General features: G+C 48.9%; 1 protein-coding gene across 2 annotated transcripts in view; it reads left to right on the forward strand.

The window, feature by feature from the left end:
* The first annotated feature begins 954 nt into the window (after positions 1-954).
* Positions 955-22,406, forward strand: part of MAD2L1 (mitotic arrest deficient 2 like 1) — a 34,432-nt gene continuing 12,980 nt past the window's right edge. The window contains exons 1-3 of one of the 2 annotated variants that reach the window (XM_029603067.1): positions 955-1,094; positions 7,373-7,519; positions 12,962-13,082. In XM_029603067.1, coding sequence (XP_029458927.1) covers positions 1,076-1,094; positions 7,373-7,519; positions 12,962-13,082 — 287 coding nt within the window. In that variant the 5' untranslated portion in view covers positions 955-1,075. Of the gene's footprint in view, positions 1,095-1,161; positions 1,591-7,372; positions 7,520-12,961; positions 13,083-22,406 lie in introns of those variants that run through there. The other variant, XM_029602255.1, reaches the window with a different exon arrangement.

Here is a 22,406-nt window from a genome sequence, read left to right on the forward strand (position 1 = left end):
ACTTCTCCTCCAAGAACTTATCCAATCCTTTTTTAAACACAGCTACACTAACTGCACTTACCACATTCTCTGGCAACAAATTCCAGAGTTTAATTGTGCGTTGAGTAAAAAAGAACTTTCTCCGATTAGTTTTAAATGTGCCCCATGCTAACTTCATGGAGTGCCCCCTAGTCTTTCTACTATCCGAAAGAGTAAATAACCGATTCACATCTCCCCGTTCTAGACCTCTCATGATTTTAAACACCTCTATCATATCCCCCCTCAGTCGTCTCTTCTCCAGGCTGAAAAGTCCTAACCTCTTTAGTCTTTCCTCATAGGGGAGCTGTTCCATTCCCCTTATCATTTTGGTAGCCCTTCTCTGTACCTTCTCCATCGCAATTATATCTTATTATTGGAACCTCAGTGTCGGGATGCCCTAATTCAAATGCATCATTAGCATCCTTTGAAGATACCTCTCTCCGAACCATGCGCTGCTGAGCGACTGTCGGCTTTCCCCTTTGTTCTAGTTTAAAAGCTGCTCTATCTCCTTTTTAAAGGTTAGCGCCAGCAGTCTGGTTCCACCCTGGTTAAGGTGGAGCCCATCCCTTCAGAGAACACTCCCCTTCCCCAAAAGGTTCCCCAGTTCCTAACAAAACTGAATCCCTCTTCCTTGCACCATCGTCTCATCCACGCATTGAGACTCCGGAGCTCTGCCTGCCTCTGGTGACCTGTGCGTGGAACAGGAAGCATTTCAGAGAAAGCTACCCTGGAGGTTCTGGATTTAATCTTTCTACCTAAGAGCCTAAATTTGGCTTCCAGAACCTCCCTCCCACATTTTCCTATGTCGTTGGTGCCCACATGTACCACGACAGCCGGCTCCTCCCCAGCACTGTCTAAAATCCTATCTAGGTGACGCGTGAGGTCCGCCACCTTCGCACCCTCACGCCCACCAGCCAAAAGCACCAGCAACCAGGGAGAAGGAAGTGAAAAGAAGATAGGAGAGGAGGTAGGGGGCTGAGGGGCAGCGCGCGCCCTGGCCTCGAATCCCGGCTACTTCCGCCCTGCTCGTGAAGGCAGAAGGGTTTCTTCCGGAAGGATGGATGGGGGGCACTGTGGTGCGTCGCTCTCCCTTAGCAGCTCCAAAAACCTGAGCCGTGGGCCTGACATTGTACTCTGCGTAACCTGTAACCACGATTCTTCTTCTGCTTTAATTGATTCCTTCCTTTTTTCATTTTAATGAGTCTGGGTTTATTTTGGCATCGGGTGCAAACTTGTGCTGACAATAAAGTTATCGGATTCCACGCGCACGCTCTGACGTCACAGTGCGCTTGCGCGGTGTCAAGGAGGCGGGTCCCGATTCGGCGTTCGAAGAGAAAGGCGGGAAGAGAAGGATCGGCGCGCGCCTGAGCCTGGCACCAGCGAGAGCTGCAGGTCTGGACCGGACCCTGGCCCGGTGACCGGCGGGCCCTCACTACTCTCTGCCCGGCCAGGCAGCGGTGCGACGCGGGAGTCTGCTCCTTGGCTCGGCAGGAGCTGCCGTAATGGCGCTTCAGCTCAACCGCAGCGGGATCACCCTGAAAGGGAGTGCGGAGATCGTGGCCGAGTTTTTCTGTGAGTGGCGAGCGAAACCCGAGGACGGGGAGGGGGGGTAGAGAGGGTGAGGCCTTCACTGGGTGGGGGGGCGGTAAAAGGAAGGAGGGGCAGGAGTTAAGGGGTCGCCTCTTCCCCCAGCCCTTGGCTAGAGAGAAGGAGGAGACCCTCCCCGGAGGGCAGCGCTGAGCCTGGATTTCTCTGCGCCCGGGGCAGATGTGCATAATTATGTCGCCAATTCCCCCGCTCCCTTAGCAGTGGCAGCCACAGCACAGTTGTCTATCTGATAGCTGTGCTTCCAGCAACGCACCCCATTTACCTCCCTGCCCATCCGGCACCCCCTTCTTTCTCTCCTCCCATTCCTTGCCCTGCATTCATCTCTCCCCTCCTTCCTTGCCCTGCATTCATCCTCTTTCTTGTTCCCCCCCCCCCCCCCACACACTGATTGCCCTGACTCTCTCTTGCTCCCCCCATTACTTGTCCTGCAGATTCCTTTTGCACCCCCATTCTTTCCTTGTCCTGCATTCGTCTTCCCACTTCTCCTATTGCATCTTCCTCTCTCTTCTCCCCCCCCCCCCCCCCTTATCGGGAAGCGTTCCTTCTCTTTCTCCCAGGACAAGCAGGATGGTAGTTCTCATGTGAGTGACATCAGATGGAGCCCAGCACGGAAATTTTGACTGGTACACTGAGCATGCCCCGCATGCTATTATCTCTGCAGCCATGTGGGGTTTCCCCTTAATCTCCTTTTTTCCAGGGTGCAGTTGCCTCACTGGTTTTGGAGCTCTTCATTTTTCTTTGTTAAATGAAGAAAGTGTCTGTTTTCAACTGCTTTTTTCCTGCTCCTGGGCGCCCCCCCCCCCCCCTTGTGAGTTGGATCCTGTGGCATTGCGGTTGGTTCCCGAGCGTCTTCTCTTCAGTGGTTGCCAACCGCATGCTGACTTTTATCGATGGCGACCAGCTTCTGGAAGTGTCCCCAGTGCCTGCGGATTATGTCCATCACGGATCCGCATGACGTCTGTGTCCTCTGCCTGGGGCTTCCCACACTGTTCATCGGTGCCCCAGTTGTGGTCAGATGATGCCCAAAGGTTGGTGTGCCCGTCTAGATAAGATGCCTATGTCTTGTCTGGCAGCTTTCTCCTTCTCACCCTCTTCCCAGCAGCAGCCCTTTCTCTCAGCCACCTGCTCAGTAACAGAAACTCTTCACTTTTCTTTCTCTTGTCTCCTACACTCTTTGGGTTGCAATACTGTAGATTTTTGTGTAGTGGCAAAAGCTGCAGAAACTAGCAAAATCAGCGTAGGGCTTATGAGCCATCGCAGTCTCACAGACACTAAGGTTGGCCCTGAGTCTTCTTCCCCACAATCTTATTCATTGCAAATTTCCTGAAAACCTGAATATTTATGATAGGTTTGGGATCCACCTCCCTAATCTTCATCCTTGTGCCCCCTTCCAATTTTCAAGCCCCTGGTGTCCTACCGCCTAAGATGTTGGGCAACAATCATGTCCCTACTAAAACCCTTCCCAGAAAATCACTTTAAAATCTCATATTCTGACTTCATTGTCTGCTGAATGTTATGGGGAATGTTATGTTATGGGGAGAGACTACAAAAAAAAATCCCAAGAAATATGTCAGTTAAAAGAAATTCATACTATGTTGGTTTAAGGTAGTCTCTGAAATGGCTGGCTGGCTGGGCTGAACTGTAACAGAAAAGCAGTGACGTGCCTCTATTATCAGGCACTTTGAAGTAATACAAAACCCTGCAAAGAGTAACTCAGAACCTATATAACAAATCTGCCATACCAAAACAGTTTTAACTCCCAGAAATCAAACAGCAACAACCCTTTATGAAAAGGAAACACTATTCCACCAGGTCCTAAAACACTAATATAACTTCTAGTGAGAGAACATGAAACTGGATTACTACAGTTATATATTGTAAATATTACTGCCCTTAATATAAGGCTTAGTGGTAACCGGCACAGAATAACAGTTACTACCATAAGAAAATTGCTGGGCAAACTGGATGGACTATTTGGTCTTTTTCTGCTGTTATTACTATATAACTTTCAGGCCGATGCAATATGGGCATTGCACGGGTGCTCATGATTGAGTGCTTGCTGTCCTAACACACCCATCCACCTCTCCTGGGTGTGCAGTGCAGTATTCTAATGAGCTACTATGTTAAAAAGGAAGTGCTAGTGGAAATTGTGCATTTCTAGCACCTCCTCAGCATCGGGCACCCAGGAGAAGTGACTGTGCATGGGTTAGGAAAACAGCTGCTTGTAAATTGAGTGTCTGTTGTGCAAACCTGACCACTGTCAAGACTTTTTTTTTCTGTTAAACTTCCAGGGCTTGTCAAGACTTAATGATAACTCAGAGGCTGGTGTGAAGTTTTTGAAGAGTAAAATGTGCGATTTGGACGCATGATTAGTTTTTACATGGGGATACTCGCTGATAGCGCTCATCACATGTAAATGCCATGTTGATGAGGCTATTAGCTACGTGCTGGTTTGGATATGCATTTTGGACACGTTGATCCCCTTATTGCATCAGGGTTTATGGACACCCGTCCAACTGTGAGTTAACCTGTGCGCACAGTATTACGTCGCCCTGTTTATATGTTATATTCCTAAATGCTAGCACAGGGAAAGTCAATTTTCAGTCTTCGAGTGCCACAGGAAAGCCAGATTTTCAGGATATCCACAATGAATATGCATGAGGCATTACATACAATGAAGGCAGTGCATGCAAATATCTCATGTGTATGAAGGGTATCATGAAAACCAGCCCTGTTTACAGCACTTAGGGACTAGAGTTGCCCATCCCTGTGCTAGCAGAATACTTCACCTCTTTCACACATACAGAGCCTCAGCAAATACATATTTCCTAGCATGTAGCCAGATGGAATCAGGACCAGTGGGGTATAGTGCTCTTCTGCTAGCAGATGGGAGACTAAGTCAGATTTCAAAGCTGATGTCACTCGAGATATACCCTTGCAGTGACCTCAGCACCTCAGTATCTCTCCGTCTCCTAGCAGATGCGGACACTATCCCACACACTAGAATAGTGTTAAGAATTACAGCAAGAAGAAACAAAATTTACCTTAAGACCAGGCCCCGCTCTCTTGCTGTGATACCTAAGGGTCCCTCCCCCAGTTGAGAATTCCTGAGGTGATCTCAGATATCCCTCAGAGGGGTGCTTTGGTCCTGTAGCCGGTTCCTGGTGTAGACTTAGCCCCCAGTGTGACTGAAAGGCAGCGGGTGCAGAAACGAGCATGGTGGTGAAGATAGTTCCCTTTCCCCCTGCAGTTGGAGACCGTCTGGCACACGATCGGTAAGCGCCAAGACCAGGTAAGAGAAAATCTTTAAATTTTAGGTCTTCAGAAGAGCTCGGATTGCCGTACCAGATTCTTCTTCCGGCGAGGTTAAAAGGGAGCACCGTTCGGATTGAGCAGCCTTGGTTGGGCTAGGCCTCGATCTGGTACAAGGGTCCACACACGTGGAGACCCTCAGGGGGTGCCATTTTACGCATGGGAGTCGTTGGCGCCATCTTCCCTTCTTGACCGGTGGTATGCGTGTGATAGGCCGGGTGACTGATGCCCCTAACTTGCGCGCGTCCAATACAGAATACCATGATTCTGGAGTTCCTACAGGATGGTATGAAGGGATTGTCACTCAACTCCCTCAAGGTACAAGTAGCCGCACTGTCCTGCTTCAGAGCCGAAGTGGACGGTATCTGGCTATCAACCCATCCGGATTTGACCCAGTTCCTGAAAGGTGTTAAATAACTCCGACCACCCCTAAAGTGGCCGGTGCCTTTATGGAATCTCAATCTAGTATTAGACTTCCTAGCTGGGGCTTTCTTCAGAGCAACATGCGGTCTGTCACTACGCCTCTTAATGTTGAAGACTGTATTCCTGGTGGCAATATGTTCAGCTCGTCGCATCTCCGAACTACAGGCACTATCCTGTCGGGAACCGTTCCTTAGGTTCACTCCTGGAACCATACAGCTGCGCACTGTCCCCTCCTTACTACTGAAAGTAGTTTCCGAGTTTCACTTGAACCAAACCATCTCCAGATGCACATAAGGACTCGGAAGACTCACGCCTTCTTTGACATCTAAATGTTGGCAAATTCCTAGTGCGGTACCTAGAACGATCGGAACTGGTGCGCAAAACGGATCGCTTGTTCGTTCTTCACAGTGGGAAGAAACAAGGAGAAGCGGCCTCGTGGGCAACCATAGCCCGCTGGATCAAGGAAGTAATCAAGGCAGCCTACATAGAGGCAGGAAAGCCCTTACCTTTACAGGTTAAGGCTCATTCTACGAGGGCCCAAGCAGTTTTTTTGGGCAGAAACCAAGCTGCTGTTGCCCGCCGAGATCTGTAGGGCGGCAACGTGGTCCTCCCTACACACCTCCAGGTTCTACTGCTTGGATGTTCAGGCCCAAGAAGACGCAGCCTTCGCAAGGGCAGTACTAAGTGGATCATGAGCAGCCTCCCACTCTGTCCGAGAGTAGCTTTTGTACATCCCACTGGTCCTGAGTCCATCTGGCTACACGCTAGGAAATGGAGAAATTACTTACCTGATAATTTCGTTTTCCTTAGTGTAGGCAGATGGACTCAGCATCCCACCCACGGCTGCCCCAGAAAAGAAGAACCTAGGATAGCAAACCTCGAGACTAAGCAAATACGGGTAAGCACTGCCTACCCCTAGTTCAAGACACCCACAGCTTGTCCGGTATCGGCGTTAATTGGTTGAGTGCACTGGCGGTCTCCAGTTTTTGAAATCAGTTGAATCAGTTCAATCAAGTGTAATCAGTTTTAATCAGTTATTTAAGCAAATGTATATCCACAATGGCTTTTCGAACAGAATACTGAAGAGCTGAGCTCACCGCAGGGGTATATCTAGGGTGAAATCTGACTCCGACTCCCATCTGCTAGAAGAACACATAACCCACTGGTCCTGAGTCCATCTGTCTACACTAAGGAAAACGAAATTATCAGGTAAGTAATTTCTCCAATAGGGGGATCCCTGTTAGTCCCATAGATAAAACCATCCAGCTGATGTTGCCTTCTTTGGCTTGACACCCGGGGCAGTGGTCCTCACTTGCGTTCATACCCCGCTCCAAGTCCTGCCCCTACCTTAGGAGGGAAGGAAAGAAGGTGACTGGGGGAGGGGAAGGAAATGACCCTCACCAGGTGGGGAGAGGAGAGAGGGAAGGAGGTGACTTTCACCAGGGAAAGTAAGAAGAGGGCTCTTCCCCCCCCCCCCCCCCTCCCCCTCCCTCCCCCAGCTGAAGTAGTGCAACCAGTGGTCTATGCTCATTTTCAGTTCTCAGGCCTTGTTCCAGGGTAACCACTGGACGAAAGTGGTGCTGTGCTGGGAAGGCTGAATGGGTTTTTGTTGATGGTTGACAGGGTTTGACAGTAGAAGTTGTGCCAGGCAGCTGCAGGAGTGAGGTGAAGAGGCTGGTAGAAACAGGAGAGGAAAAAAAGCAAACACAAAATATGTAAAAAGCAAAATAATAAAGCCAGAATAAATAAGAGTTTTATTCCTGGACTCCAAACTATCCAAAAATGATTCTGTGCATCTGTAAGCAGGCTGCTGACTTTGAATGCAACGCCGAAGTCTCTTTGTTTAAGTAGTAGCAGAAACAGGTGACCCATTCAGTTTGCCTTCTGCCTGCCAACTGTGGTCTCTTCATGCCTGTTATTGTTTTTACATAGCGAGATGAGCCATATGGTCTTTCTACCAACACGTTTCTGTTTTCAGTTCTGTAAACTAAAGCTTGCTTTTCTATTTCAGTTTGTGGGATCAACAGCATTTTATATCAGCGGGGGATTTATCCACCTGAAACCTTCACCCGGGTGCAGAAGTATGGGCTCACGCTGCTTGAAACGACAGACCCCAAACTGAAGTTCTACCTGAACAATGTGGTAGAGCAGCTGAAAGGTCTGTGGGGATGGAAGGCTAGCAATAGACCTTTACTCGCTGTTAATCACCTTGCAGCATACAAAGTTTGTGAACTGATGGTGAAGCCGGTACTTCAGAGGCAGTGTTTGCCACTGGTTTCAAACCGCAGTTTAGAGGTGTTTTTGCTAATGCAAGAGAGCCCATTGTTAATGGTCAGTCCGTCTGTCCATATGCATGTCCTCGGGTCGGAAGCAGTGAGATTTTAAAAAGGCTAGTGCTTCTAGCCGGAGAACCAGACTACAAAAAGGAGGGGACAGAATGTGCAGTAAAGGGGAGGGCTTAGGGATGTTCGAGGTGAGGGGGGGGAATTGATGGAGAAATGAGCATGGCACAAAAGTGCATTTCTTCTTCTGGCGTGCACTTTCTAACATTTAGCTTTGTTTTATTCCAAATTCATGCAAAACAGGGCTCTTATTATGGGGTATAATACAATTACAGGAAAGGGGGACCTCTCCAAATGTAATTATTCTTTATAACTGTGCAGTGTAAGTCCACGATCGTGACGTGTCAAGGATCAAAATTACCCCAAAAAACTCAATATATTTTATGCGATGCCTGGTGTAATATTCTAAACTCACACAAATGAAAAGATGGAGCAAATGTTTGCAAGGGCAGAAATCTGTTTACATTACGTGCACTCTCTAGTTACACTGCAGGTGCTATCAATTTTAACTTAAGAAAAGATGCACATTGATCAAAATAATAAGTCTGAATGATCTTACATTTTATTTATTAGTTTTTATCACATCGGTTTACATTGTAACTGTGTTCAAGAAGTAGGGACTTCCTGTTTTTACATTATATCATCAATATAGTCTTATTTAACATTGTAACTTTACACTTTATTAAATTCTTACTTGGAGATTAAACCTGAAACAGTGATGGCAGTATGTCCAACGTAGAGTCTTGTTGTTATGACTTTATCATTAATTCTTGGAAAGGATGTTGTATGGGTCATTTACGATAATACGTCTTGTTGAGTGTCTTGTTGTATAATAACGTGAATATTGAGATGTAACACATGTCCTTACCTAGTGTCTTTTCGTATGGTAGAATCGGAAGCGGGTATTAGGTGGTGGTGGTGAAAGCTTTTTGGAAAAGCCATGTTTTAAGTTTTTTGTTTTGAAGGTTTGTGTTGTTGTTTCTAGCCTTAGATGTAATGGTAAGTTATTCCAGAGAGAGGGTCCGGTCAGGTGGATTATTTTTGGAGAGGGGATTGGAATGAGACCAGTGTTGGAGCAAGGTTCCTTTTTGGGCCTCAGAAGGAGAAGGATGTGTTCATCTAGTTAAACTGGTCAGTGTAGAGAGCTTTGTGGATGAGAGTGAGGACTTTATAATGAATTCTGAATTGAATGGGTAACCAGTGTAGGTTTTTGAGGATTGGTGAGATGTGGTCCGATCTTCTGCTGTTCATGAGTAGTCTTGCTGCTGAATTTTGGAGTAGCTGCAGCGGTCTGAGAGTGGTTGTTTGGAGGCCAAGCAGGAGGGCGTTACAATAGTCTAATTTGGAGAATAACAGTGCTTGGAGGACCGTTCGGAAGTCATGGGTGTATAGTAGAGGTTTGATTCCCTTTAGGATTTGTAGTTTGAAGAATCCGCCTCGTAATATTGTTAATATGCTTTTTGTAGTTTAGGTCTTCGTCTAGGATAATGCCAAGGTCTTTGGCTGTGGAAACTATTAGCTTCTTTGTTTCAGATGTTGTGCAGTTTTGCGTGCTCACTGTGGTGTGATTTTTAGCAGAAGGGATAAGTTGGCCTTGGTTTCAGTAAGTTCTTGCTGAAAGTTTAAAAAAAAAATATTTTTTTTAATGCTTTTCTTTCTTGTGTAGATGGGAAAGCCTAACCCAGAAATGTGCATCTGTTCTCTGAAGGGTCACAACACAAGGCAAAATAAAATGTTATTTTCTGAGTGCATCAGTAAGAGAAAGTCCCAGACCCATTAGGTAAAATGTATCTGACATGCCAGATTCTTTTGGAGGTGTTAATAGTATTTCCTCTTAGTCCTGCTAGACTTGTCCAGACAAGTGGAATTATCCTTGCTCACCAGCAGGTGGAGACAGATAACTCCATTTTTCTAATGTTACTTAAGGCTGTATATTCTGGGATGATAGGATGGACTGTCAGTTCTCTAAGTCCAGCTGGCGGCGGCAAACGTGAGATAGGAGATGAAACAAAAGGATGCAATCAGGAGGGAGGTCAGCTAGACAACCAGGTGAGGCTCTTTCCCTCCCAGAAAAAAATTAAAAAGAAATCCTGTTCCTATTTGGGCCTGGTGCAAAGGAGCCACGTTGCTGTCCACATAGCACTGGACAAAGAAGAGAGATAAAAAAAAATGCTGGGAGAGTCAAAGTAGACCGGCTAGGAAGCCCCTGACTCCCGGCCCAACTATGGCTGTCAGAGGCAGGGAATACATGCAGTGCGGCAGCAGGAGGCTCATTTAGTCTCAGATGCAATGGCTCGGAGCCCTCGGTGGAGAAACAGGTACGCTGGGGAACCCAGAAGGAGAGCCTAAAAATGAATTTGAATGGGGGAACAGCTGATGCCAGCGCAGTGGGAAGTACAGGGGATGTCTGCTTGAGCAGGGAGCTCAGAGTAGGAGGATGCTGCAGATATAGAAGCAGGTCAACAGCATTACTCGTGGCACTGGGGCAAATGGAGGCTGACGACATGAAATTCTGAATGGATTTGGTTGATTCACAAGAAAGGAGTTGCAGATCCCTGCCTCGGCAGGGGGTAGAAGAATGCTCCTCTATTTGATTGTGTGTTAGTTTTGAAATTTTTATTTTACCTAGTGTGTGTTCAGCGTTGTACCCCACCTTGAACGCTGGAAGGGTGGGTAGTAATTTAAAATAGTTTTCTCCCTGGCACACTTGTCACCATGTAACTTAGAACCGGCATGTGGGGGAACATAAGAGTGGGTGCCTCGGGGCGGACAGAGGATGAAGAAGAGGTGGGAGAGGGCAAGGACACCACAGTCAGGCTCTTCGGGACAGTAGAGCTGGGAATGTCCTCTCAAGAGGCAGAAGGAAGATATGGAATCACAGGAAGACCAATTCTCCTGGACATTAGAAGCCGACCAAAGCATTTCCTTCAGTTTTTCAGCCAGACCGGGAATAGATGCACTCACCAAGCCATGGCCAGTGGCCAAGTTACTGTATATTCCCTTTGTGGCCAATGACTTCAAGGAAAGTGCAAAGAGTGGCGGACCATGATGGATGGGTCATCCTGGTGGCTCCGGATTGGCCCAAGTGCCTATGGTATGCAGACCTGATGAGATTGAGCAAGGAGGGGGCCCCTCAAGTTAGGGGAAACCAGAGGTTTGCTCCAGCAGGGCCCAACACTATTAGAGGGAATAGGTTCATATTATCTTAAAGTGCTGGCTATTGAAAGGAGTAAACTAAATAAGCAAGGCTATTCGGATGCGGGGGTTGCCACCCTACTAGAAGCAAGGACGTGTTCCATATCCCAAGTGTATGATAAGGTCTGGAAAATGTTTGGCGCGCATCAAACGCATGTCCAAATGCCGCCTGCGCACACTGTACTGTATCGGCCTCTTTATTCTCCATTTGAGGATCTGTGTTCTGCACGTATGACTGAGGGGAGGTATTGTGTTAACATGGAGGGGCCTGCCTGCCTTCTGCTTTCCCAGTACGAGGTGTATTGCATTGTTTCCCTGGACAGTCAGTACTGTTGGCGTGCGGGTAGTTCTGCTTTGGTATGGGAGGTTTACTTAGCTATAAATAAACTGATTTAGGGCCAAGCCTACACCCTTGTAAGTGATATTTTTACCTCCAGAAGAGGTAAAATCTATTTTAAGGCTGTAAAGTTTTTACCTGGGCATCTGATATTTTGGCACCAGTCCCGAGATTGCACCATACACAAAACCCTTAGCACCCATCCTGTATCTGGAGGGGAGAGATGCTGGGCAAGGGCGGGAGGCAGTGTGTAGGGTTCTCAGAAGTGTGTAGAGTTGCTAGCTTCCTAGAAATATTGCCACCAGCACTACCTGCCGCCACTCTGGGAATCCTGATCCTTAAATTGTCGTCGTCCCCCCCCCGATCTAATCTTACCTGCACTGCACCTGGGGGACAGGGTGGGGGGGTTGTGTGACATCTCGCCTGGGGCAGCCCCTGCATATATGGTAGGAGAGACCTACAAATCGGAAAAATCTGAAAGTACTCTAGTGGCCATACTTTAAATTGCATCCTACATCTCTCAAAGGTTTTCTGTTAAATCTGAGGCGCTCTGATGTGTCCAGAATTGAGCTAAACATGGTCACCGCTGCGTTACAAAACTTACAGGGTCATTCTTTATTCTGCACTGGGCCATTATCGCATGCGTTAGGGACTTATTGCACGCGATAATGCCCACATCGCAGCAATGCCATGCTAATTAGGGGAAGGGGAGGAGTGTGGGCCGGATTTGGGCAGGGTTATGGCCTGGCAGCGCTGCCGGCAATAACGTTTTCCACATTATCACTGACAGCATCGCAGGAAATAACACCACCTTTCCCGTGGCACACGGGGGGGCAATAGTGTGCGGCAATGTGGCCGGCTACCCAATATAGCAATGCCCCTTTTTTTCACACCTCATCATTCTAGGAATTAGATTGAGGCCTACAGTATCTGAATGTGTTCTGCTTTGAAATGCCTGAAAGATGGAATATAAATCAAATTTAAAAAGATTGGGAACTGAGCTGTCCTTTCATTTAGAATTGATTACCATGTCAAACGTTTGTTTTTCTACGCATGGCAGACAACCTGGAGCCCCTGGCCCCTGCCGTCGTCTTACCACTAACAAAGCAACTCTTCTGAAGCAGGTCAAGATTTCCAAGTTTACCCCATGACACTGCTTCCAGCAGACCCGGGCATGGGTGCGCGCATACACGCCTTTGAAGCATGGGAAAAAATAACACTTAGCTTGCTCTGGAGGGGGAGGGTTCCTCGTCAGTTTCATATAGGCCTGTGTAGTGCAGAAACTGCTGTACCGTAGGAGCAGGAAGCGCTCATTAAATGGGGGGGATTCCTCCTGCCACCTGCTTCTGAGTACTCGCTGCATGCTAACAAATGGGCAGCTTGAAGCAAAAGTAAAGATCAAAGTAACAAATGAAACAGCTGCTGGGCATGCACTTGGGGAAGGGGGTCGCAGCAAATGAGCTTCCTTGCTGGCAGAGAATCTCCACTTTAGTGCATGGGAAGAATATAAGTTTTTAAATTGCCACATGGTCTTCGTTTTTGACCGAACTCTCACCCTCCCAGCTGTGCTATTTGCTGAGTGTAAGCAGACCTAATGGTAATGTCATGTGTGATGATAGAGGAATGCTGTCCGTTTAACGGGCCACCATGAGCTGGCTGTGTGTCTTGGGCTGCTTCCATGCTGCTGAGGGTTGATGGTTAGATGATCTCTTGCTGTCCATTCCAGACTGGCTGTACAGCTGCTCGGTACAGAAGCTGGTGGTCGTGATCTCCAGTATTGAAGGTGAAGAAGTTCTTGAGAGATGGCAGTTTGACATCGAGTGTGACAAGACCATGAAGGATGACAGGTGGGTTCCCTTCCCTTCCTCTACTCCAGAGGCTTTATGAAGCTGGCCAGCAGCTGCAAGTGGGAATAACCTATCTTTCCCTGTACGTACCCAGATCAGTCCAGACACCTGGGTTCATCTCTCCCTATCAGCAGATGGAGACAGAGGAAAAAACCTTGCTGACACCGTATCTAAGCAACCGTGCAACCTGCAGTTCGTCAGCATTTCTCTGTTTCCAGCAGATGGCAGAGGCTGTTAATCCTGCAGTTGACTAATTTTTTTTTCTTTTGAGCCTTCCTCCCGGGGGTTTCTTTTATTTATTTATTTTTTTAGAATCCTTAGGGTTCTTCCCTGTCCGGTTGAGGCGGCCGAGCCAGGGGTTTATACCCTTGTGTGTGCTTGGTCTGGGCGCCCGTGAGGTGTAAACCTGGTTGTCCAGATCCCTCCCTTCACGAGGCAGCTGCAGGCTCTTTACGATACTTTTTCTCCAGACTTTGTTTTGTTACTTCATGATGCCTATATGGCCAGACAGAAAGTGGCTTGGGGACTACACAGCCACAGATTTCACCAGTCCAGCCCACTGAGGGTCCTTCGGGGGGTCCCAGGAGGTCTTCTATGCCCAGTAATAGGGTTCCCTCAGCACAGGGCTTAATTTTTCGCCTGCAGGGTGAGGCAGCTGGGGTGGTTGATCCGGAAGACGCTTTCATAGCTCCTGGTGGTACTGGTTTGGGGTCTGGCCAAGCACCCCTGGTGTCTTCGGTTATTCCGGCTACAGAGTATGCAGGTCAAAGGGATGACCCGGTCTCTTTTATTCATGAGGTGGAGGAACTAAGGTGAACACAAGAAGGTGCCATACTGGGTCAGACCAAGGGTCCATCAAGCCCAGCATCCTGTTTCCAACAGAGGCCAATCCAGGCCATAAGAACCTGGCAAGTACCCAAAAACTAAGTCTATTCCATGTAACCATTGCTAATGGCAGTGGCTATTCTCTAAGTGAACTTAATAGCAGGTAATGGACTTCTCCTCCAAGAAATTATCCAATCCTTTTTTAAACACAGCTATACTAACTGCACAAACCACATCCTCTGGCAACAAATTCCAGAGTTTAATTGTGCGTTGAGTAAAAAAGAACTTTCTCCGATTAGTTTTAAATGTGCCCCATGCTAACTTCATGGAGTGCCCCCTAGTCTTTCTACTATCCGAAAGAGTAAATAACCGATTCACATCTACCCGTTCTAGACCTCTCATGATTTTAAACACCTCTATCATATCCCCCCTCAGTCGTCTCTTCTCCAAGCTGAAAAGTCCTAACCTCTTCAGCCTTTCCTCATAGGGGAGTTGTTCCATCCCCTTTATCATTTTGGTTGCCCTTCTCTGTACCTTCTCCATCGCAATTATATCTTTTTTGAGATGCGGCGACCAGAATTGTACACAGTATTCAAGGTGCGGTCTCACCATGGAGCGATACAGAGGCATTATGACATTTTCCGTTTTATTCACCATTCCCTTTCTAATAATTCCCAACAGCAGTTGTAATTCCTGAAGATAGATGCACTACTGTGTTCTGTTACAAAACGTACCACCATTCAGTTGGAAGGAGGAACAAATCTAATGGTGGCTCAGAATAGGAGGATTGCAGCTGTTCTTTAATGAGCCTTGAAGTCGTGGCAGGTTGCATTTTGTGGCTAGAGCTGGACATCGTCTCTCAGGAGCCTGAGGAAGCCGGGCCAATAATAGAGCGGTAATGGAACCGAGAGCTGCCTTCTGAGCTTGCTGGCTGTGACCTGGTCCTGCTGCCGCACATGGAGTTGCTTCAGTGATATTTGGCTTGGTGGCTGCTGTGGTTATGAAATTGTTCGGATACCATTTCTTAATCCAATCTCACAAGATTACTCTTTAAGGGTACTCTCATTTGGCAGTGAGGTGGCGAAGATGGCAAATAGATGAGGGGAAACTTGGGTCCCTGGTTTGCCAGAAGATAAGCCAGCTTAGTGTTATTTTCGGGTACGTGGCTGCTTTCAAGTTTGCATGCAAATTTCTTCTTTCTTGGGGGGGGGGGCGGGGATTTTCATACAGGCCATCTTTCTTCGGGAGGTCTCCTTCCTTCCCCCTAGGAAACCCTGGAAGGATGCAGGCTTCAGGAGTGGAGCCTCTCGATCTTATTGAAGTTTGTGGACTCCCCTGCTGAGGCTGGAGATTTATTTATTTTTAAATTATATACCGACGTTCCTGTATAGAATACAGATCACACCGGTTTACATTGAAACAGAACAGTCGCTTGGGCGCGATACAAGGAACATTTAAAAAATAAAGGTTCATTTAAAACAAGATAAATAACTTCAGTACAAATTAAGATTAGGGTCCATTCAAGTATAGACAAGGAAACTAGGAGGCTGTTGAATACTAGGTGGAGGGCTCAGAACTTTGAAGCGCTGATTAAGGGAAAATGTTGGGATGCAAAATGAGTTACATGTTAATTACAGGTTACTTGAGCAGGTAAGATAATGCATTATAGACAACAGGTCTAGGATGAGATGGGCAGTCTCCTATTTTCTCAGGGATGGGTCCAGATCGTCAGGCCAATATGTCCTGAACGTAATTAGGAAAGGCTATGCTAGTCAATTTCTTTGTATTCCTCCCGATGTCTTTATAATTTCTCCGTGCAACTCTCCTAAGAGGATAGCAGCAGTGGAGACTACAGAATAATTTAGACTTGAAGGCTATAATTCCAGTTCCCTGTACGTACCAGGATCAGTCCAGGACACCTGGGTTGTGACTCCGCACCAGCGGGTGGAGACAGAGCAAAACTTGTGGGCGGAGCCATATATAAGCCCCTGTGCCAGTCACAGCCCCTCAGTCTTACTCTGTCTCCAGCAGGTGGTGCAGGTGCAGTCACAGCCTCTGCCTGCACTGATTGTTGTAGTTAGTCAGGTTTTTTCAGATTTTTCTCTCTTAAATTTAATTTTCTTTTAAATTTGGTTGTTTTTAGTGAGTGGTGTCCTGTCTGCCCTGCCTCCCAGGGGGGTTGCGAGGTTCTGAGGGGACCACCCCCCCCTGGTTGAGGCCGCTGCTAGGGTCGAGGACCCGGCTTACTAGTAGCAGCGTTAGGGGTTGACACCGGGGAGCCCGGTTCACTCACCCCTCTTGCAACAGGGCTCCAGGACAGTGGACAGCGACAAGCGGTAGGAAATTAAAAAAAAAAAAAAAAAAAAGTTTAAATTTTTTTGTTTGTTTTCTTGTGCCGGCTCTCTGCTACTTAGCGCTGCCGCTCCGTTTTCGTCGGGGGGGAGGCGCAGGTCGCAAGGGGGTGCTCGTGGTGCTATTTTCTATTTAAATTTTTATTTTTTCTGTCAGGCCGTTTTTTGCTTGTGTTCCCGCGTTTTTCGCCGCTTTGCCCCGAGGCTCTGCTTGCCGGGCCTGCGGCTCGGCGCGCGCGCGTCTCTCGAGGGAAGGCCTCTGTGCCTCGTGTATCCCGGGTGAAGAAGGCTCGTCGGGGGCGTCTCGGGGGGCCCGTTCTCGGACCGCGCGTTCGCCACCGCCTGCCAGTGTCCTCACTGACAAGCAGCAAGATCTTTTCCCGCTCAGCGCGGGAGTGGCGGCCATTTTGGCCACAGGCAGGGAAATTTCTCGGGAGCCGGCAGGAAATTCTGCCGTGCCTCCCGCGCTTTCTCCACAGTCAGGTCGTGCTGGGGGGGTCGCTCCGGAGGGGTCTCAGTCCCGGGAGGGCTCCGGACCCGATTTTTCAGACTCGAGTTCTTTTTCTGAAGATTTTGCACTTCTGCGCAAAGTTCTTAAGTTTAAGCGCAGTAAACGCAGGCGTAGAGGGGCCCCTGAGGGGGGTTCTGGCCAGCACGCCCCAAAGAAAAGGAAGACTAAGGAAGTTGACGGATCCGCTCGTCATCCCCCGCGAGGGAAGCGGCCTCTGAGGGGCGTCCCTCAGGACTCGGAGTCAGATTTTTCTACTGCAACAGATACGGATTCCGCTGAAGAGCCCCTGAAGGGGGCCGATGGAACAGCGGCGGACGGCCTCTCTCAGCCCGGAGCGAGCAAAGGTGCTCAGGCCGTGGAAGGGGATGATCCCAAAGTGGTCCGCCTCTTTCGTAGAGAGGAGCCTGACCCCTTTGATTCCGGCCATTCTTCAGGAACTAGGAATTGAGGCTCCGCCAGTGGGGGTCCGTCAGGAAGCCAACATGGATCCGGTTCTGCTAGGTCTCACAGGACCGGCAGTGGCTTTTCCTTTTCATTTTTCTTCGACCGATATTTTATTTAGAGAATGGGATACTCCAGAACTGGGCCTGAAGGTTAGTAAGGCCATGGATAAATTATATCCACTCCCTGAAGATGCACTGGACCTACTCAGATTTCCGAAGGTGGACTCGGCAGTCTCGGCGGTGACAAAGAGGTCTACCATCCCGGTTACGGGAGCGACGGCCCTCAGGGATATCCAGGACAGGAAGCTGGAAGTACAGCTTAAGAAGATTTTTGAGGTTTCCGCCCTAGGGGTGCGGGCCGCCATCTGTACTAACTTTGCAATGCGGGCTAGCCTGCGCTGGGCCCAAGTAATTCAGGCGAATGCTGGTCTATCCCCGGAGGAGGCGTCTCAAGCTGATCGACTAGAGGCGGCAATAGCGTATGGAGCAGATGCTCTACATGATCTATTGCGAACCTCTGCCAGATCCATGGTGGCATCCGTTTCGGCACGTCGCCTTTTGTGGTTACGGAACTGGTCAGCGGATGGCTCTTCTAAAGCTCACCTCGGGGCATTGCCTTTCAAAGGCAAGCTACTGTTTGGCAAAGAGTTGGATGACATAATGGTCTCCCTAGGAGAGAACAGGGCGTTTAAATTGCCCGAGGATAAGTACAGACCGCGGTCCTCCTTCTCCTCCAGGTCACGGTTCCGTGGTTCCAGAAAATCACGTCCACCACGTTCCTCGGGTCCCTCGTACAGGTCTTCTTCCTCTCGGACTCCTCAGTGGCAGCAATCCTTTCGAGGAAAGCGGTTCGGCAAACAGGGAGGAACCTCGGCCGCGGGAGGTCACAAGGGGCCGCAATGAAATGCGGTCGGCCCAATCCTCGCCTCAGTCTCTGCACGAGATCCCAAATGTCGGGGCACGGTTAACGTTGTTTTTCGAGGATTGGGCCAGGGTTACGTCGGACCAGTGGGTCCTCGACGTGATAAGACACGGTTACGCATTAGATTTTGTTCGAATTCCAGCAGACAAATTCCTAGTCTCTCCTTGCAAAGCTCCGGACAAGAAGGCGGCAGTGCTAGACACCATCCGGCGCTTGGAAAGCTTGGGAGCTATCGTTCCGGTCCCGATCCATCAGCGCGGCGAAGGCCGTTACTCCATTTACTTCATAGTCCCAAAGAAAGACGGCACGTCAAGGCCGATCTTGGACCTCAAAGGCGTAAACAGATGCCTACGCGTTCCTCACTTCAAGATGGAGACGATTCGTTCGGTCATTGCTTCGGTAAGGCCGGGCGAATTCTTGGCCTCTCTGGACCTCACGGAGGCGTACCTGCACGTGGGAATTCGGCCGGAGTTCCAGAAATTCCTACGGTTCTGCATTCTGGGGCGACATTTTCAGTTCCGGGCGCTACCGTTTGGTCTCGCGACCGCTCCTCGCACGTTCACAAAAGTGATGGTGGTAGTAGCGGCACACCTACGCCGAGAAGGTCTCCTGGTTCATCCTTACCTGGACGATTGGTTGATTCGCGCAAAATCCAAGCCTCTGTGTCAGCAAGCAGTTGCCAGAGTCCTCCCGGTGTTACAGTCTCTAGGCTGGGTGGTCAATTTCAGCAAGAGTCAACTGGAACCGACTCAGACCCTAGAATACCTCGGAGCTCTATTCGACACAAGGCACGGCAAAGTGATCCTGTCCCAGGAACGCAGGGACAAGCTACAGTCTCAGGTGCGGCGATTGCTCTCTCTTCACACTCCTCGAGTTTGCGATTATCTGACAGTCCTGGGTTCGATGGCTTCTACTCTAGCCTTGGTTCCCTGGGCGTTCGCTCATCTGCGGCCGTTGCAGTCGTCCTTACTATCCCGATGGCGGCCGGTCTCGGAGGAGTTTTTCCTGCCTCTTCCACTCGAGGACCAAGCGAGATCCAGCCTCCACTGGTGGCTCGACTCCAAGCATCTATCTTGTGGAGTGTCCCTGCTGGTAGCCAAATGGACGGTAGTGACCACGGATGCCAGTCTCTCTGGCTGGGGAGCAGTTTGCCTAGGAAGGTCGGTCCAGGGGCTATGGACAGCGTCTCAAACACAGTGGTCTATCAACCGGCTAGAGACCAGAGCGGTCCGCCTAGCTCTTCAAGCCTTTTCACCGTTACTAAGCGGAAAGGCGGTCCGAGTACTATCGGACAACGCAACCACCGTTGCGTTGGACATCAATCGACAAGGAGGGACGCGGAGTCCACAGGTGGCTGCGGAGGCACAGCTCTTGATGACCTGGTCAGAACAAAATCTCAGCAACATAGCAGCCTCTCACATTGCCGGGGTCGACAATGTACAGGCAGATTTTCTAAGTCGTCATCACCTCGATCCCGGAGAATGGGAGTTGGCGGACGAAGCCTTTCGGCTCATCTGCAGGACATGGGGAGTTCCTCACATGGATCTCATGGCCACATGGCACAACGCGAAGGCTCCACGATTCTTCAGTCGGCGTCGAGAACGGGGAGCAGAAGGCGTCGACGCGCTGGTACTTCCGTGGCCGACGGATGTACTTCTTTATGTGTTTCCCCCGTGGCCGATGATAGGCAAGATTCTTCGGCGCATAGAGTTGCACCCGTTCCATGTGATCATGGTGGCACCGGAATGGCCACGTCATCCGTGGTTCGCAGATCTCATCCAGTTGTCAGTGTCATTACCCATTCGTCTCCAGGGGTTCGCGGGGCTCCTACGTCAGGGCCCTGTCTGTTTGGAGGATGCGGATCACTTTTGTCTCGCGGCATGGCTTTTGAGAGGAATCGTCTGAAGAAAAAAGGTTACTCAGACGCGGTGATAGCTACTTTGCTGAGGTCCAGGAAACAGTCTACGTTTCTGGCTTATGTCCGGGTCTGGACGGTTTTTGAGGATTGGTGCGTGCAGCGAGGGTTGGATCCCTTTTCTGCTTCAGTCTCAGATATTCTAACGTTTCTTCAAGCCGGTCTGACCAAAGGTTTGGCGTGCAGTTCGCTACGGGTCCAGGTGGCGGCTCTTGGTTGTTTGCGGGGTAAGGTCCAAGGAACCTCCCTGGCTCTTCATCCTGATATTGCCCGTTTTCTTCGAGGGGCAAAACACCTCCGTCCTCCATTGCGTCCCCCCTGTCCGTCTTGGAACCTTAACTGGGTTCTTTCCGCTCTAAGCTCCGCTCCTTTTGAGCCATTGAAGCGTACAACTATTAAGGACCTTACTTTGAAGACGGTGTTTTTGGTGGCAATTGCCTCTGCTCGGCGTATTTCCGAATTGCAGGCGCTGTCCTGTAGGGAACCGTTCTTGCGGATTTCCGATTCCGGAGTATCCTTGAGGACGGTTCCTTCCTTCCTTCCTAAAGTGGTGTCGTCTTTTCACGTCAATCAGTCAGTGGAGTTACCGGCCTTCACGGTCGGGGAGTCCACTGATCCCCAGTTCAAAGAACTGCGAAAGCTGGACGTGCGAAGGTCTCTTCTTCATTATTTGGAGGTTACTAATCCGTTCCGGGTAACCGACCATCTGTTCGTTTTGTTCTCAGGGCCAAAGAAAGGGGCCGCAGCGTCCCGCACAACGATTGCGCGTTGGCTTAAACAGGCTATTGATTCAGCGTACTTGGTAAAGGGTAAGCCGCTTCCGGTGGGTCTTCGGGCTCATTCGACTCGTTCCCAGGCTGCGTCCTGGGCAGAAGCTTCACAGGTATCGCCTCAGGAGATTTGCAGGGCGGCTACCTGGAAGTCCATGCATACCTTTATCAGGCATTACCGATTGGATGTCCGGGCTACAGATTCCGGGGGATTTGGAGAGAGGGTACTCCGAGCGGGACTCTCTGCTTCCCACCCTCGGTAGGTTTGCTCTGGTACATCCCAGGTGTCCTGGACTGATCCTGGTACGTACAGGGAAAGGAAAATTAGTTTCTTACCTGATAATTTTCGTTCCTGTAGTACCAAGGATCAGTCCAGGATCCCACCCGCAGGGCTTCGCTACAGTAACGGAGAGTCCGCTCATAATTTCTTAAGTTCTGCTGTTTGCTTGTTTTAGCTCTCCCGGTTGGGGAGCCCAGTTCAAGTTGGAGTTTTTCGATGTTAGTTTGAATTTTTCTAGCCAGTTTGTTACTTGGTTGCATTGCTGCTTTGACATTACGTATGACTGAGGGGCTGTGACTGGCACAGGGGCTTATATATGGCTCCGCCCACAAGTTTTGCTCTGTCTCCACCCGCTGGTGCGGAGTCACAACCCAGGTGTCCTGGACTGATCCTTGGTACTACAGGAACGAAAATTATCAGGTAAGAAACTAATTTTCCTTTCCTGAATCACAAGCAAATGCAGGCTGTCATAAAATGAGGGATCTGCTATTTTTTTAAGGAGTCATCACTATTGGTGGCAACTCACTTCAGAATGGAGGCTGTATGCTCCACAATAACGGCAGTATTTTCATACGTCTCCGGCTCTCGCGGAGGCATATCTGCATCCGAGTTCACCCATATCTGAACGACTGGTTGATGCACACCCAGAATGTGGTAAAGTCACCTGATTCCTCACAAGCTGGTCGCCTTACTGCAAGAGCTAGGCTGGGGGGTGAACCTGGCCGAGAACAACTACAAATAATATATCCCATATACCTGCTTATATATTATTCAAAATTGATTATATCAATTTTAAAGTACATGAACATACATATCTCACAGTACATATCAAATAACTCGTACGACACATTCATCCACAGTTACACAATACATTATAAGTTTAATGTTATCACATTTCTCAAAACAATTTTTTTATATACAAAACTTATTTAATTTCTTCTAAAAGCTCCCTATACACAATAGTATCTATTTTACCACAGAAAAAGTAGTACCACTCATATTTTCCTTCTTTAAACATTCCTTGGTCTGACCCAGTATGGCATTTTCTTATGTTCTTATGGTCCCAGGAGAGTGGGAGTTAGTGGACAAAGCCTTTCAACGCATAGTGGAGTGCAGCAGCCGTCCTTATCTAGACGAAAGTTTTGTGGGGTTTTTTTTGTTTTTTTTTAAGCTGCAGATAGGTTCCGAAAGTGCTCGGTGGCAATGCCTTCACTCAGGTGTGGCAGAGTGCCATGTTGTATGCCTTTCTGCCCTGGCCTCTGATAGACAGGATTGTTCAGAAGATGGCGTGTCAGCCTGACTTGCCA

This window comes from Rhinatrema bivittatum, chromosome 1 (genome assembly GCF_901001135.1).
Source record: "Rhinatrema bivittatum chromosome 1, aRhiBiv1.1, whole genome shotgun sequence".
NCBI lineage: Eukaryota > Metazoa > Chordata > Amphibia > Gymnophiona > Rhinatrematidae > Rhinatrema > Rhinatrema bivittatum.